The sequence below is a fragment of the Bos javanicus genome, chromosome 2, assembly GCF_032452875.1.
Source record: "Bos javanicus breed banteng chromosome 2, ARS-OSU_banteng_1.0, whole genome shotgun sequence".
Taxonomy (NCBI): Eukaryota; Metazoa; Chordata; class Mammalia; order Artiodactyla; family Bovidae; genus Bos; species Bos javanicus.
Window position 1 is genome coordinate 90,513,589 of NC_083869.1, and position 18,428 is coordinate 90,532,016.

The following is an 18,428-nucleotide window of genomic DNA, read 5'->3' on the forward strand; positions in this document are numbered from 1 at the left end:
AATCCTATTCTGTTTCTAGGAGTTTGTAATTTAACTCAGACTACTCTGTCTACACCGTTTGGAAAAGACTCTGATGCTGGGAGGGATTGGGGGCAGGAGGAGAAGGGGACGACAGAGGATGAGATGGCTGGATGGCATCACCGACTCGATGGACATGAGTTTGAGTGAACTCCAGGAGTTGGTGACAGACAGGGAGGCCTGGTGTGCTGCGATTCATGGGGTTGCAAAGAGTCAGACATGACTGAGCAACTGAACTGAACTGACTCTGTCTACTTTTTAAATCCTCCACTAATCAGTACTTAAAAAGCAAGTTATCCTCTATAACACACTTCTCCACCTTCCATGCTCAGTGTTGTCCCCAGCCCATTTTAATACACTAGAATACAAGTTGTTGGGTTGTGATTTGCCTTATGTGTTGTGTAGAGTTGCCTTGGTAGGAAAAATCTGACTTAACCAAGTTCCTCAGCTCTACCAAGCTCTTAAGTTGGTTACATTTGTTAGCATCATGAACTGAATCTCCAAATAAAGATAAATGCTTCAGGAAGGAGTCAGAGACCTTTTGACAAGAAAAGGATCTTGGGACTCACTGTTCCGTATCTTCATTATATGGATGAGTCCCTAACACCCATAGAAGAAGAATAGTGTCTGCTATTTCTTGGACATCTATGTGTTTTACATAAATTCTCATTCAGATAGTAACTGGCAAGGATGGAGCTGTTTTCCTAATATTACATATTAAAAAATTGGGTCCAATTACTTAAAGTTACACCGCTAGTAAGTGGGAGAGGCAAGATTTGACTGTAGGTCAGCCTCCCAAGCCACTCTCTTCCACTCCTCATCCTAGGGAAGATGTCACATGCCCCCAGGTAACATATTTAATATCTCACAACTAAGAGGACTCAATCTTATCTTTAATAAAGACTCAAACCCCTGATCTCTTCCTTAATCTTTAATGTCATCTTGTCTTTGTTAGGGTTTTGTTTTGTTGGGGTTTTTTTGCGTGGGGTGGTGGTAGAGAATAACACAGTCACCCTTGGGTTTTAAGATTTCTTAATCAGTGGTGGTTATTATTTTTTCCTTACTATTACTTATTCGGAGAAGGAAATGGCAACCCACTCCAGTACTCTTGCCTGGAAAAGCCCATGGATGGAGGAGCCTGGTACGCTGCAGTCCATGGGGTCGCTAAGAGTCAGACACGACTGAGCGACTTCACTTTCACTTTTCACTTTCATGCATTGGAGAAGGAAATGGCAACCCACTCCAGTGTTCTTGCCTGGAGAATCCCAGGGACGGCGGAGCCTGGTGGGCTGCCATCTATGGGGTCACACAGAGTCGGACACAACTGAAGCGACTTGGCAGCAGCATTACTTATTCAGTTTTGTCAGAAAAATATCAGGAATCAAATCCAACAGAAAATTGGGCAAACATATAAAACAGCAAATTACACAAAGGAAATGAAAAGAGCACACTAACACGTGGGATAAATAGGCAGTCGAACTAGTGATTAAATAAATACAAATAACTGTTAAAGTAGTTATTTTTCCCTTCAACTTAATGACTCCCTGTGCTGGGAAGGTTGTAGTACGATGATTCTCTGCAGGCGGTGGTTTTAGTTGGGGCAACCTTTGCAAAGCATTTTGCCATACCTACCAGGAGCCATAAAAATAACATTCAACCTTATACTTAGGTTCCTGGAAATCATCCAAAGAAACAATTGAACAGGGGAAAAAAAAAAACCCTAGATGCATAAAAATGTTCATTGCAGTGTTGTCTATAATTTTTTTTAAATAAAGAAACTAAATATTCAACAGAAGAACTGGTTGGATAGATATTATTATATTGACTCAGCATACAGTACTATGTAACCATTTAAAATGGTAATTCGCAGGAGTGTAGAGTAGTATGGAAATGTTTATGCTAAAAGAAAGTGGGATACAAAATTGCATATTATAACGCACCAGTGAAAATGTATTATGCATATCAACAAAACTGGAATGTAGAGTACAAAAATAAAAATGCTCTTCTAGTTAAAGGGAATGGTGGGTAATTTTTTCCTTTTTTCAGTTTTCTTTCATGTGGATGTTATATTGCCTTTAGTGTTTAAAGGAATGAGGTAAGACAAATGGTACAGGGAGTTCAAGCTCTGAATTGAGAGCTAAAGAACCTAAGTTTTCTTCTTTTCTCCTCCAGCATCACATGTATTATTGGCCTTCATAAATCTCAGTTTCTCAGTCTGCACAATGGGTTAACATTAGTTTCCTGTACCCCAGATTAACAGAATGTTTATTTTATACAGCTTTTAACTCACTGAATTCAAGAGTTCAATGTAAATGTGGTCCTGGGAGAATGAGAGGAGGGAGGGAGAGGAAAAGATAAATAGGCACTAATTAATTTTAAAAGGAAAGATCATCTGCTTTAATCGGAAATGCATATGTGCTGTGCCCCTAGTCAGAGTTTTAAGTGCACTCCGTGTTAGTTAGCAACTTCAATTTAAAGTACTGTGTGATCCTTTGGGCTTTGAAGATATGAAGCCTATATACATACACATGAGCTAAAATTACCGCGCAGTCAGGGAGGCTGTGTGCACTCTGAATAATTAAATGCACTAAGCAACTCCAGCTGATGGATTGATGATGTGTAAGAGCAGCGCAAAAACCACGTGACAAGGGAAATTACAAGACATTTAGAAATGATGGTTTAATTTCCAAGCTTTCTTTTCTACTTGTGCTTTCTCTTTCAGCCATTACAGGCTAGTAGAAGAGATTTGATTATCTTGTTTCCTGTGAAAGGTTATTTAGCCCCTCAATCCCATTAAGTCACTCTCTGCACTCCAGTGCACTGAGACTCCACCAGGTTATCAGCCCAGGAAGAGTAAATGGAGACACCAGGATCAGATTTCTAAAGGAAGGAAAGTTAAAGCAAAGTTTGAAAGCGGTGACAGCCAACAGCCAGGAGCTTAGAACTCAATTAGACTGAAAGACAACTATGGCATTATCTCATTCCGAAATGATCTAAATACATAAGAATCTAAAAGTTTTAAATAAACTTGTCGTACTGTCTGGATGACTGAATTTCCCTTCTCAAAAAATTTTTAAACACTCACTTTTGTATTTATTTATTCTAAGTGCAAAGCAGCTTCGATAATTATGCTGTCAGATTCAGTAAGCTAATGAGCAGTCAGCGAATGGAAGGTTTTGCATTTGTGAGATTGCTACAGGAAAACCACTCGGCTGCTTTTTTCCTTCTTTTTTTCTTCCCTCTTGTTTTCTTTTTCTTTTTCTATGAGTTGGGAAGGAGAGTCGGGCAGTCCATGGCCAAATTGGAATCCCTTTGATTAACTGGTTGCTTTCCCAGCACTGTTCTGCTGCACGTGTCCCCCCCACCCCCATCCTCCTTCCCGTCTCCTCCCTCCCTCTCTTTCTCTTTCTCTCTCTCCCTCCCTCTCTCTCTCTCTGCCTCTCTCTCCCTCCCTGTCTGTCTCTCTCTTCCTCTTTCTCCCTCTCTCTCCCTCTCCTCCCCCTTTTTCTGCTCTCTCTCCCCCATCTCCCTCATTGCCGCTGAGGAACTGTTGCTTTTGAGGGACATTTTTCATGTCACTGTCCCCAAGGCAAGAGGATGTATCTCCCTGAGGGAAGCTCCCAAAATGGTTTGGACTTGAGCCAATTTGAGAGTTATCTGTAAAGTTTAATATGCACTGCTTATTTGAACTGTTTATGCTACAACAGGAGCTAAAAAGAAAGTAGAATACAAAATTGCACATTATAATGTGCCTGGGAAAATACATTATGCATATCAACAAGACTTGATGCCTCCCCTTTCCAGTCTGGCAAATATGTAATTCCAAACCCAAGGAGTCAGGGTTTACCCCAGGCAGCCAAGGCAGAGCAGGCATTGCAAGTTTATTTCTCCCCTTTTGGTGTGAGGAGCTTCGAGCAAACAATATTGATGCATTTTATGCTTGTGGTGCACCAAAGCTGGAGCTTCTCTTTTTGTGAAATTGTGCAGTATTTAGAGCAACCGCTTTGTGCAGCTTGTGAGCCTTGAAAAAGTGATGCCCAGGTAGAAAGATGTCCTGAGCAGGTTTTATCGACGTGCTTTCGTGACACTGTGGCTGTTGTCCCTGGATATTTTTCTCAGATGGTATCTGTGCTGATGCTACTAGCTAATAACAGTGGCTAGTTAACTAGTTAATAACTAGTTAATAACAGTGGCTACTAGTTATTAAGAATACATGGTGTGGGACTTACTTGGTGGTCCAGTGATTAAGACTCCATGCTTCCACTGCAGGAGCCCAGGTTTCATCCCTGGTCAGGGAGCTAAGATGCCACAAGCAGCAAGGTATAGCATGTGTATCTTATTTCACTACTCTGGAAACCCCAATAAAAACTATAATAAGGGAATTTAACTTAATTAATTATATACATAAATGGGCTTCCCAAGTGGGCCTAGTGGTAAAGAACCCACCTGCCAATGCAGAAAGACGCAGGAGACATGGGTTCAATCCCTGGGTTAGGAAGACTCCCTGGGGGAGGGCATGGCAACCCACTCCAGTATTCATGTTTGGAGAATCCCGTGGATGGAGGACCCTGGTGGGCTGCATTACTTAGGGTCACAAAGAGTTGGACATGACTGAAGTGACTTAGCATACACACACACACACACACACACACATATATAGTATCAGAACAACCGAAGATGTTTGGCATGTATTATCTTCTTTAAACTTACAGCAATCTGCCCAGAAGTTTTATTATCCCCATTTTGCAGGTGAGCCCCTTAAAATGTTAACTTTTAGGGAACTTGGCCCACATCTTTAGCATAATAAGCACCCAGGAATAATATCCACTTAACAAACAAACAAATATTACCCATTTAACTCATTTATAAAAATGCAAACTGCCAGCATTCTGAGCTAACCAAATGTATAATATACATATATTCTGCCCCCCCCCATTTTTTAATTTATAAAAGTTGCAGTTTAGAGTCTACTTAAATAGATTGCCAAAGCAATCTAATGTAACAGAAATTTGAAACTTTCCAAAATGTATCTGACCTAGCACCAGGCTCACTGCCTGTTGTCGCTGGGACTCCTTGGCTTGATTTTGGCCCTTGTTGTTAGTGTGTGTGCGCCTCCCAGTTCCACTCCTAGTTTTACCACCTTCAACACCAAGCCTAGTGCCTTACCCAAGTGTTCATTTGGTAAATATGCATTGAAATGAATTGAATTGAACAGAAGGCACTTAACAGCTATTCAGTAAAGTGAGTTATCTGTGAGTCAGTATAAGTTATTGGTGGATAAATCTGGCTCACATTTTGACATCTCTTTGGGTGACAAATATTACAACAGACATAAAAAAACACACCGTGAAAGATTCCCAGGAAATAATATGTTGGTGCTTTTCTCTTTTGTTCCCTACAGAGGAATCATTGTTTACAGTTTCAGGAGTGAGGCTGAAGCCAGAAATGTGTGACCTTTTGGCCTCCTACGGGAAAGGTCACCACCCAGCCGGGTTTAGCAAATGCTGGTAAAAAGAAAGGGTAAGATTACCAAGATCTTCCAGGTAAGTGGTTCCAACAGTGTGGGTCCTAGGATGGAACTGAAAGTTATTCAATATCCAGTGAAGACCTGGTTCCTGGGTTCAGAGATCTCTGTCCTGTGCCTGGCTCTTCATTCTCACTCTGGGCACAGAGGCCTAAGCTCCACAGGCTGTGAGAGGAGGTGGCATCAGTGTGCATCAGCTCCCCCTCCTAGGGGAGGGACAAGACTCCTAAGATGACCCGTACATGTCATTGTAAGGCCTTGAGCTGGTGCCCCAGAATACAGGACTCCATTGGCATGTTGCTGCTGCTGCTGCTGCTAAGTCGCTTCAGTCGTGTCCAACTCTATGTGACCCCGTAGACGGCAGCCCACCAGGTTCCTCTGTCCCTGGGATTTTCCAGGCAAGAACACTGGAGTGGGTTACCATTTCCTTCTCCAATGCGTGAAAGTGAAAAGTGAAAGTGAAGTCACTCAGTCGTATCCCAGTCTTTGAGACCCTATGAACTGTAGCCCACCAGGCTCCTCTGTCCATGAGAGTCTCCAGGCAAGAATACTGGAGTGGGTTGCCATTTCCTCCTCCAGGGCCATTGGCATGTTAAGTTCCCTGAACTATGTAATTCTCACTGTCAGCTGACAAGACAAAAATCAGATGTCAGGGTGACCAGCTTTCCCCATTTGCTCGAGACCAAGGGGTGCCCCAGGATGTGGGATGTTCAGTGCTAAAATTGACACAGTCCTGGATAAACCAGGATGGTTGGTCACCATAGCGGTGCAAATTACCACCTGGCTTGCCCCCAAGTGCCAGAGAAGACCTGATTCAGAGTCTAGCCCCACCTAGGAGGTGGTTTTGAAGGATTGTGAAAACCCAGTCATCACCGCTACAGGCTTTTGCACCACTGGTTACAGAGTGTCCTCTCCAGGGTGCAGTCTGGGAACCACCAGGACCTCATGGTCCTGGGAGACAGGAGCCATCCACAAATGTCACAGACTCAGCTGCTCTCAGGAGTAAGGCAGCCCAGGCTTCCAAGGCAATCCTGAGGGAGAAGGGTGCTGTCGAGGTTTTTCCCAAAGCTTCCATACCCTAGAGTTCTGCTGGCAGGCACAGGAAGCCAGGAGGGACAACTCCTAAATCCACCACAGTCCAGACATTCGTAGATCTTATAAGAGCATTTCCACAGTGAGTAGAGGGGACAGTAATCCAGACAGAGGAGTCAAGGTGAGACCCATGCACAGAGCCAGCCATCCCTGTAGGTGACTCTGGCTATATCCCAGACCACAAACAAGCCTAAGGTTTGATCATACATCAGGCAACTACAGCTTGTCATGCTTCCCGACAGAACTTTTGGGGTCTAGATGGCAATGACTGGCATGCTCCCTGCACCACCCTCGCCCCAACGTCATTCACATAGCAGGATTCAGTTCTTTGCCAGTTTCTCTGTTAAAGACATATACACATCAAGAATGTCTGCCTTTCGGATTTTCTAAGATCATTGTGTTTAGAAATTTGGGGAGATCAGGGAAGTTTAGAATTATAGTTCTTCCTCAGGTATAATTCTGAAGTTTATATTTTGACAATATACAACTGGAATTACAATGGGCAATACAATAATAATATGGTATTTTGATAGTAAAATATTTCTAGAGCAGAGATTTTACTATGTAATTATGCCATTTTTAAACCCACTAGTTATGAGAGTAGGATGTACTTTAGCTACATTCTATAGCATGAAAGATTTGCCCTTGATAAAATTATCAAAGACATTGATGGAAATGGTCTTGGATGGTAGTGCTGCATAAGAATTAATAATTATTTCTATTGAGTTGTTATTCTGTTTTACTAAGCAACCAGAAGGTAGGGAGATAACCCGCCTCTCTGAACTACAGTCAAAGAATTGTTACCTGTAGGTGTAAATTGGTCACAATAGAAAATCAATTAAAAGCAGCATGACAAATTTTGTGATGCCTGTGCCAGCAATTGAAGAAGGGAGAAGGCAGGCTGAGTATGCATTGGAGTAATCTGATGTCCCTAGGCCTCTGGTACTAATGCAAGGAGATAAACCCGTAGGAGATGAACCACAATAAGGAAAAGCTGGAGCAATTAAACTGTTTAATAAATGGCTTGGGATGATCAAAATCTGGAAGTGCCAGAGTGAGGGACTAAAAGTGGGTATCACATGGACACTTGGGGCCTGTAAATCTTTTCCACTAAATTAAATTTATGTTAAAATATTCACTTTTCAGGAGATTCAAAATGTAAATTGGGATATTAGGACTTATAACTAGCAGCAATGCCTGAAAATTAAGACTCTGAAAAGATCCTCAAAATGTCAGTTTCAGGTATGGAGAAAATGTACACTAACATCTACAATAGAGAAATGGGACTAAACTCTGCTGGGAACATAACATGTGCCAAGCACTTTACAAATAGTTTCAAAGCTTTGTGCGTTTTGAACAGTTAGGGTGTGGTGAGGTGTAACTATAGTTTGTACATTTGGAGATAAATTTTGATTATTTTTAAAGCTTTCTCAGGGAAAGCTTTCTTAGTTCTTATTACCAGGGTAAGATGCTACCTCTGTTCATATCTGTTATCAAGCTTTCTGTCAATATCTATGTAATTCCATCAATAACTTCGCAACAATATTGCACAGAATTTCCCCACTCAATCTGTAAGATGTTACTCATGATTTTCATTTTTTTATTCTTCATTCACTTCCAGGGCTATTTTACTGTTGCTTCAGTTTTAATTTGCTTCAGCTTACTAAGAAGCTACAAATCTAACTCCACACTGGACCAAGGGTTTTATGCCATCACCTGTGATGTGGAACATTTTAAATACAACGTCCTAGGCAACAGCGCATAATACTTGAAGAAAAAGCAGTGAACAGTTATCGCTATTGTCATTTGCCTAGAATTTAACAGGGATTGGCTCAAAAATGAGACATAGACAGAAATCATCTGAGAAGAGAACTTCTGGATAATTTCATCCATTTCATTATTTGATAGAGAGATCCCTGGGCCAGAAGGAGCACAGGACAGATGGGGACAACAATTGAAAGACTTTGGAGACAGAGCTCAGGCTTAACAGAGGCCTGTCACTCCTGTGTTCACTTACAATTTTCCCCAACAAAAGGACTTCTGTGGCCAAGGAGAGGATTAGGCTAAAGTTTAAAAAAGCCTCCAGGGAAGGTGGTTTCTTGGATAAAGTTGTCAACAAAAGTACTTGCTGAAGACTCTTTGTTATGATTTCCTAGGGGGCGCCTCTTCCTTTGCTAACTGGATTATCAACACACATTACCACTCCATCCCAGCCAGACTTCAGTAGGAGTTTGGATTGAGATGCTGGTTAGAATTAAATTTCAGGCTGTCCTCTTCTGCTGAACTCTATTGTCTGTGATGATAGCAAAAGTGATGAGGAATCTCAGCTCTGATTTGATGGCAGAGATACCGAATAAAGGCCAAGAGTTCCAAAGTAGTAATTCAAGTCCTATTGCACCATCAGACACACATGCATGTGTGCACACCCATAAGCCTCAAATGAAATGAGAGACCTGTCTCAGCTAACACGTGTTTCATTTTCTACAATGGGTCCTGCTGAAAGAAGCTGGGAAACTCAAATTACTTCATCTGAGGATCATCTACCCAGGAAATGTAGTAGCCTAGAAACCAAAGACTTCTATATGGCCTTTAGAAGAACAAGGCGGAACTAATTAAGAGAGAATTTAAAAATAGTACCTATGCGCTCAAAGTCTGAGATGAAACTATATACAGATAGTCCAGAGAAATCTTCCTTACTGAGTATTCAATTTTAGTGAGGCATTTGGTAAAGCCTGCTCAGATATACCTGAAAGAGGGAACTGTGTGGGCTGGATGATGGGGTGTGTGTGCTCAAAGAACAGTGGCCTTGCTGGAGAAAGGCTGGCAGTGGTGTGGTATGAGGTTCAGCCCTGAGTTCTATTCTGGTCAAATGTTTTTATTAATCACTTGAATAAAATCAGAGAAGGCATGCAATTTATTCATACAACTCATTAAAGTAAGTACTGTGGCCATTCATTTATTACTTCCATTTTACAGAAGAAGGAAACTGAGGCTCAGAGAAGTTAACTAACTCCTCCACAGTAGCACACCAGAGTTAAGGTACAGATCTTAGGCCTGGCTGTCTCCAAGGTCTATGATCCTTCCAGTCATCATGTATCTATCAAATCTGTAGAACACACAACTCTGGAAGAAGCAGCTGATGTTTAGCATTGGATCATGATTCAAAAGACTGAGATATTGCCAAAAGCTGATGTGTACACTACACATTCGTCCTGGATTTAGAATGATCAAATTCCAGAACACTGACAGCACCAATGCTGTGTGGAGCAACAGGAACTCTAATTATTGGTGGGAATGCAAAATGGTAGAGGCCACTTTAAAAGGCTGTTTAGCAGTTTCTTACAAAACTAAGAAACACTCTCTAAGATCCAGCAATCATGCTCCTTGCTATTTACCCAAAGCAGTTGAAAAATTATGTCCACAAAAAACCTGCACACAGATGTTTATAGCAGCTTTATTCCTAATCACCAAACCTTCGAAACAACCAAGATGTTGTTCCGGTTGAGGATCATCTACTCAGGAAATGTAGTAGCCTAGAAACCAAAGACCTCTATATGGCCTTTAAGGCCATATGCCGTTCAGTCACAACATATGAATAAAACAGACTGTGGTACATTCAAAAAATAGAGTATTATTCAACAGGAAAAAGAAATGGAGCTGTCAAGTCATGAAAAGACATGGAAGAAGCTTAAATGAATATTACTAAGTGAAAGAAGCCAATCTGAAAAGGCTACATCGTACATGAGTACAAATGACAATCTGAAAAAGGCAAAACTATAGAAACAGGAAAAAGATTGGTGGTTGCCCGGGGTTAGGAGGAAGGGAGTGATGAATAGGCAGAGCACAGAGGATTTTTAGGACCGGGTAACTACATATGACACCATAATGGTGGATACATGTCATTCGTTATAAATTTGTCCAAACCCAGAGACTATCACCAAGACTGAATCTAATGTGAAACGGACTTTAGATGACAATGATGAGTGTGTAGGTTCATACAGTGTGACATATGTAGCATTCTGTGGGGGATGTTGATAATGGGGGAGGCTGTGCATGTGTGGGGGCAGGGTGTATACAGGAAATCTGTAACTTCTGTTGAATATTCCTCTGAGCCTAAAGTTGCTCTGAAAAGTATTAAAAAAAATTTTTTTTAATAAAATAAAAAAACCTGATGAACAGCAAGCCAATACATTTCTACCAAATTTCATGGTTTAATTTTTAAACTTTAGGTTTAAAATGTCAACAAGTTAAATAAAGTTGTGACTTAGTGGATATTGGATGGTGGATATTGGCTTAGTGGATATTTATATTTAAAGTATAATATGAATTAATAGTATGTTTGTGTGTTTGTGAACTCAGTTGTGTCTGATTCTTTGTGACTGCATGGACTGTAACCCACCAGGCTCCTCTGTCCATGGGATTTTCCAGGCAAGAATACAGAAGTGAGTTGACACTCCTACTCCTGAGGATCTTCCCAACCCAGGAATCAAACCCGTGTCTCCTCTGTCTCCTGCATTGCAGTGGATTCTTTACAACTGCGCCACCTGGGAAGCCCCAATAGTAGGTTTGACTGACCACAAAAATAATGCTAATGCTTGTAGGTGATTGGAGAAGGAAATGGCAACCCACTCTAGTACTCTTGCTTGGAAAATCCCATGGACGGAGGATCCTGGTAGGCTACAGTCCATGGGATCATAAAGAGTTGGACACGACTGAGCGACTTCACTTTCACTTTCACTTTTGTAGGTGATATAAATAAAGGAATAGGATGGTGTCCCAGAGAAGGGAATTAGTCAGATCACATCTAAATTATTGTTTAATTTAACTCTATTCATCACACTTTAAAAAAAATATTAATTTGGCTGCTTCAGGTTTTAGTGTGGCACATAGGGTCTTCGTTGCATGATGTGGGACATAGAGTGGTAGGATTTTCATGAGAGTCGGTAATGTTGTCTTCTAACTTTTCTTGGTATTTTTCAGTTCAGTTGCTCAGTTGTGTCAGACTCTTTGCGACCCCATGAACCACAGCACGCCAGGCCTCCCTGTCCATCACCAACTCCCAAAGTCCACCCAAACCCATGTCCGTTGAGTCGGTGATGCCATCCAACCATCTCATCCTCTGTCATCCCCTTCTCTTCCTGCCCTCAATCTTTCCCAGCATCAGGGTCTTTTCAAATGAGTCAGCTCTTCGCATCAGGTGGCCAAAGTATTAGAGTTTCTGCTTCAGCATCAGTCCTTCCAATGAATATTCAGGACTGATTTCGTTTAGGATGGACTGGGTGGATCTCCTTGCTGTCCAAGGGACTCTCAAGAGTCTTCTCCAACACCATAGTTCAAAAGCATCAATTCTTCGGTGCTCAGCTTTCTTTATAGTCCAACTCTCACATCCATACATGACCACTGAAAAAACCATAGCCTTGACTAGACAGAGCTTTGTTGACAAAGTAATTTCCCTGCTTTTTAATCTGCTGTCTAGGTTGGTCATAATGTTCCTTCCAAGGAGTAACCGTCTTTTACTTTCATGGCTGCAATCACCATCTGCAGTGATTTTGGAGCCCAGAAAAATAAAGTCTGACACCATTTCCACTGTTTCCCCATCTATTTGCCATGAAGAGATGGGACCGGATGCCATGATCTTAGTTTTCTGAATGTTGAGCTTTAAGCCAACTTTTTCACTCTCCTCTTTCACTTTCATCAAGAGGCTCTTTAGTTCCTGTTCACTTTCTGCCATAAGGGTGGTGTCAGCTGCATATCTGAGGTTATTGATATTTCTCCCGGCAATCTTGATTCCAGCTTGTGCTTAATACCACCTTGGAGTTATTCTCAAAAATTTTTGCCTTTTTTATAACAAGATACCTGGGAACATCCAATAGAGGTTACCTCTGGAAGAAAATAAATGACTCTGAAAAGTTACATTTCTTAGAACCAAAGTGCTTAGACTTTCCTGAAGGTTATGTTGACTAACACCTTTTTGTTACTCTCAATGCCCTTCATAAATAAATTCCCAAGAGTAGTTTTATTTTAGTTCTCTTCTCTAAACCTATTCACATTTTCTCCTTCTAACTCCTCTCCATCCCTAAGTAGGTTCATGGGCACCTGGTAAATGATCTGACATACTAGATAATGAATTCATTCAAGTTTATTAGCATCCTTGTAAACAATTGTTTCTTTTGAAAGAATTTTCATTGGGTATTACAAGAAAATATTGTGGGAGCCCCAAGCTGAACTGAAATATAAAACTGAACCATCTATTCATTGATTTATTCCACAAACATCTGGACAGTAGAAATATAAAAATTAAGGTTCCCCCAAGGATCTTGTAGTCAAATGGGACATTAGCTGGAAATCAATACAAGATCTAATGACATTTCAGTCTTCCCTGTCATAAAGGAGATGACAATTAATCTTTGTCTTCAAATAAAAGTTGGCCAGGCAGGCGATTGGGAGTAAGGGTGAAAACAAGAAAGGACAGATGGTTTTGGCTGTAAGGAATAGAAAAACCCCATCCAATGGCTTAATCCATGAGAATATTAGTTCACATAAGAAGTCTAGAAGTATATGGTTCAATGATTGATTAATTGATGGGTCAACGACATTATCAACAATCCAGTTTCCTTCCATCTTTCTTTAATTCATCTTCATGTCCTTTGTTGCCTTAATTCTCAGGCTGGTTCCTATCATGGTTACAAGATGCTGCCACAGTCCCCAGGGATCATATGTAGGTTTGACAATGCCCAGTTGAAGAGAGGGTGTCTCTTCCTGTCTGCTGCTTTTTCAAAGAAAGCAGAACCCTCTTCATATCTTACTGATCAAACTGTCACATATCCACTCCTAAACTGCTAGCAACAGAAATTAGATGACAGCTTTAAAATAGTCAGGATTTGCTACTCATCTGAAGCAGCGAATCACCTTTCCTGAGAGGCAAGTTCCTGAATAATCAGTTTTCTTTTAGTTGGAGAGGAGGGGAGAATGGCTATTGGACAGTCAACCAAAGGAACTGCCACAACATCTAATTGGCTGTGGCGTCTAGTGGTACAGGCAGCAGAGGAAGAATGATCGCAAGGCTTCCAGTCTGGGAGCCTGGATGACTTGTTATATCATCTTAAGTCAAGCAATTAGTTCAGCAGAAGAGGCTATGAGCTCATTTCTGGACATCTTGAGTTGTAGGTGTGCATCAGATAATTGGAACTGCTGACCTGGGACTAAGGAAATGAAGAGTAGCTACATGTGGTTGTCACCTACATGCACGTCCCCGAAGTCCCAAAGATATGAGTACCCCAAAGAACATACACAAAGAGAAGAAACACAAGGGTGGGAGAAGGAAGAATCTGCAAAAGAGACAGGATATTAATGGCTAGAAACTGGAGGGGCAGGGCAGGCAACTAGAATCGTTCTGAGTGACAAGAGTCAAGAAGACTGTTTCAGTCTACAGTTTCTCTGTAGACTGCGGGGCCTACAGAGAAAATATCAGGAGGGTGTAATCCAAGGCAGTCCATGGATTTTATGGCTACTGGTCAGGGTTACCTCAAAGGGTTGGGGGGCAGTTTCCATGGAATTGTGGTCGCAGAAAAATGCAATGGATTAAAGAAGGAGTGATAAGAAAGTAGCAGCAGGACATATCTTTCAGAAACTGTCATGAAAAGATAAATAAGATGGAGTACTAGGTAGAATACGAAAGCACTGAGAGGGTCCTTCTTTTTTCTAAGCACAGGAGAGATCTCTGCACTTTATGAAGTGAAGGAAAAAGAAAAAAGTTGGGAGAACCAGCAGCTAGTCTAAATACACAGATGTGCTCCCTCCTTAGGCTTCTGCCTGGCTCCTCTGTCTGGAACTCTTTCCCGCAATTACCCACGCAGTCAGTGCTCTTACCAATTTCAAGCCTTTGCCCCAATGCCATCTATTAGTGAAGCCTACCCCGGCCACCCTGTTCAACACCCAAGCCGCCTGCTCACAAATCCCTCTGACCCTGTCCGGTTTTTCTAAAGCAAGTTATCACAGGATTTCATACTCTATAATTTATGGTTTACTTATTTATGGTGTTCATTGTTTTTCTGACCATTGCTAAAATGTAAGCTTCATGAGGATAGGAGACTTTGTTTTATTCACTGATGTATTTTGATCACCTTGAATAGTCTCTTGTACATAGTAGGTCCTTGATAAATATCTTTTGCATGAATGAACTCCTCTGCCACTTGTTTAATTGTGACCCCACCCTTCTTTAGCCCATTGACTCTGGGTTTTTTCCTTATATATTGCACATTGATGTTTTATATTTATTGTTTACAAGTGACCCTTGAAAAACTCAGGGGTTAGGGGCATCAACCGCCCCCCCACAGTCAAAAATTTGAATAAAACTATAGTCAGTCCTCTATGTTGGTGGTTCCTCCATATCCACGGATTCAACAAACCACAGATCTTATAGCACTATACTATGGACTACTGAAAAAAAAAAAAAACCAGTCTGCATATAAGTGGACCCATGTTCGAACTCAGGTTGTTCAAGGGTTCTTTCTCCCCCTACTAGAAAATGAGTCCTGCAGGAGCAAGGATTTTAATGTTTTGTTCACTGATGTATCACAAGCATCTAGAATTGTGCATGACACATAATCTGTGTTTAATAAATATTTGTGGAATATATAACGAATGAATCAGTGAAGAATCAGAGATTGAAGGAAATGAGATTAAGAACTTACATTTGCCTGGAAGAGGATAAGAGACATGTATCCACTATGACAGGGAAAAAAGAAAAGTGCATGGGTGAAGATTGAGAAAAGACTGAAGACTACTCCATGTGGAGCAGGAGTAAGAGCCAGACTGCTTTTGGATCTGGCTGTGTGACTTTGAACAAGTTCCTACACTTCTCTGTGCTCTCATTTCCTCCTTTGTAAAATTGGGATAATAATAATGTTTATGTCACAGCGTTGCTCGGGAGGATCCAATGAGTTGATACATTTAAAGTATTTTAAACAGTGCCTGGCAGACAGTAAACACTATGAAAATCAGCTAACTTGTGGTGGTGGTGCTGTTCAGGGATGGTGGTTGTGATGGATGTCAGGTTGGTTCCAATTATGGTCATAAGAAAGTGGAAGATAAAAGGACCAGGGAAATGGTTGAAGGAAAGTTTCAAAGCCATAGGGTTCTAGCTAGCAAGGTGATGCAGGAGGCCAGAAGGACAATAAGAAACCAAGTAAAAGAGGTTTCTCATTCCTCTTCCCTGAAGGTCCAGTGGCTAAGACTCTGAGCTTCTAATGCAGAAGGGCCGGGTTCAATCCCTGATCAGGGAACTAGGTCCTACATGCAGCAACTAAAAGACCCTACATGCTACAGTGAAGAGCAAGTGCAGTCAAATACATAAATAACAAATAAATATTGTTTAAAAAGAAATCAAGTAAAAGAGTTAAATTGGGATTTAGAGTGAAGTTGGGGGAGGAAAAGCCACAACACCCAGCGCTGGTTTGTGACTGTGGTTCTCTGTGGGAGCCTTGCTAGTTAAAGCCGCAGGCATTCTAAGAAGTGTGTGTGTGTGAGTTGCTCAGTCGTGTCCAACTCTTTGCGACCCCATGGACTGCAGCCCGCCAGGTTCCTCTATGGAATTTTCCAGGCAAGAATATTGGAGTGGGTTGCCATTCCCTTCTCCAGGGGATCTTCCCAACCCAGGGATCGAACCCAGGTCTCCCACGTTGCAGGCAGATTCTTTACCATCTGAACCACCAGGGAAGCCCATAAACAAAGTGCACTTGGGTTTTGTTAACCCCCTGCTCTAATAAACATTCAGAAATGAAGATTAGTGTTCTACAATTTGTTTCTCTCCAAATTCCAAATCCTGATAACTTGTATGAAATATAATAACAGGACTGATGTGTTTTGCCCTCCCTGAGATTTTTTTTTTTTTTTGTCTTTTAGGTTTGGAGGTTTTTTGTGATTTATCATATTTAAATAAGGTTTGAGGAGACATCTAGGGGATTCAAGGCAGGAAATGCAAAAGGCCAGGCTGATGGCACTGACAGAACCCACTACAATGGCCACCACGGCCACGCATCTCTGGAAAAGACAATTCCCCACAAGGGTGGCTGGGGAAGGCAGATAAAAGACGGAAGTTGGGTCATGTGACAGGTGTCACTTGAGTAACGGTACTGGGGCCAGAGATAAAAGCACGCTCCTCTTGGTCACGTGATGCAGCTTCATTACACTCCCAGCAGGGGGTTAGAGAGTCTGGTTGCCATTTTTACTTATTTATTTATTTGTGTTTTTTCCCCCCTTATTCTGTGATAATGAGAAAATGTTTAAACTCCCATCTCTGTGTTTAAACATTCTCCCTGCTGACAGCAGCGGGATACCCCTTGATCAACTGTCAGATTGGAAAGTGCAATTTCTCTGGAAAGTAAACAGCATGTTAGCTGGTTGGAAATAATTTTCTGTTTATTGGTAGCTGTTAGGCCAGGAGTGATGGAGCTCTGTGACAGCACTTGTCAAGTAAGGAATAAGAAACAAGTTTGGAAATACCTTTAAGGACAGAGCACTGACAATAGGGCCTTACTATTTTTTGATAGAAATGTACTCTGAAAAAGTTAAAGTCATATGGGCAAAAAAAAAACCCAGAAACTTTACCAGTGTTACCAGCTCCTGGAGATCCTTCTGGTAAAATTGACACTGACTCAAAGGAAAACTGGAAGAACACTGGAGTTGAAAAGCATCCTTAGCCATTGCTGGGCTTCCCAGGTGGTACTAGTGGTAAAGCTCATGCCTGTCAATGCAGGAGACATAAGAGACATGTGTTTGATTCCTGGGTCAAGAAGATCCCCTGGAGAAGGGCATGGCAACCCACTCCAGTAAATCCAACCCACTGAAGAACTGAGGCTCAGCCAAGGGTCCTGGATTCTGCTTGCAAATGAGAGGAAAACATAAAATTACCAATATAATAGAGAAATAAAGGGTTTTTTTTGTTTGTTTGTTTGTTTTTGCTTTTCACATTCATGTGTGAAGATAAATACAAAAAAATTGAGGGAGGTGGTTTTAACTTTTGACTTAGGCATATTTAACTACCAGGTTTAATGGGTTTTGCGTAATGTGGGATCTTTGTTTTTATAGAGTGGTTCCAAAGACATCACCACTGTCTTTTATTAATTAAACATAACCAGAAAAAAGTGGCTCCAGTAGAAGTAGTATATACTCTCAAGCAATACAGAGTCAACAGTTCATAACTATCTTGAATTAGGTTAAATCTGAGGTCCTGATTTGTCCCAGAATTTGCCTCACTTCTTCCAGATAGCTAGAGAAGTATTCCCAGCTGCTGCCTAGTTGCCTTCACCTAGATCTTCCCAACAAATAAGTCTAGTCCTACACGTCCAATCGTCTTCTCTCCCATATCATAAACAGAACAAAAAGGCTTTCTCCACTCCCATTTTGGTTAGTATCAGTGCCTTACCATCAGATGGTTGCCAGATCCCCCTCTCCCTGCCTCCAAAATACCTCCCAGTCCTTTTTCTCCTCTCCATCCCACAGCCTGGCCACAGACCTGTGGTTCTCAAAGTGAGGTCCCTGCACCAGCAGCATTGGCACCACCTGGGAAATGGCTAGAAATGTAAGTTCTCTGGTCTCACCCTAGACCTCCTGAAGCTTGGGGCTGGGGCTTAGCAAATTCACAAGGCTTCCAGGTGATCCTGATGCACTGAAGTTGGAAAACCACTGCCCTGGAGCAGTTCTCCAGGCCTCCAGTAGTCCCCTAACTGGCCTTCTTTCTTCTTTGGAGTAATTCTCCACACCAGTAGTTTTCAGCCTTGGTTGCACATTGGAA

General features: G+C 41.6%; 1 protein-coding gene across 1 annotated transcript in view; it reads left to right on the plus strand.

Annotated features, from left to right (window-relative positions):
- CDK15 (cyclin dependent kinase 15) overlaps positions 1-11,009 on the plus strand; it is a 102,108-nt gene extending 91,099 nt beyond the window's left edge. Inside the window, exons 13-14 of the mRNA XM_061381692.1 lie at positions 5,420-5,561; positions 8,256-11,009. Of these exons, the coding sequence (XP_061237676.1) occupies positions 5,420-5,529 (110 nt within the window). The 3' untranslated portion in view covers positions 5,530-5,561; positions 8,256-11,009. The remainder of the gene's footprint in view (positions 1-5,419; positions 5,562-8,255) is intronic.
- Positions 11,010-18,428: the final 7,419 nt, after the last annotated feature.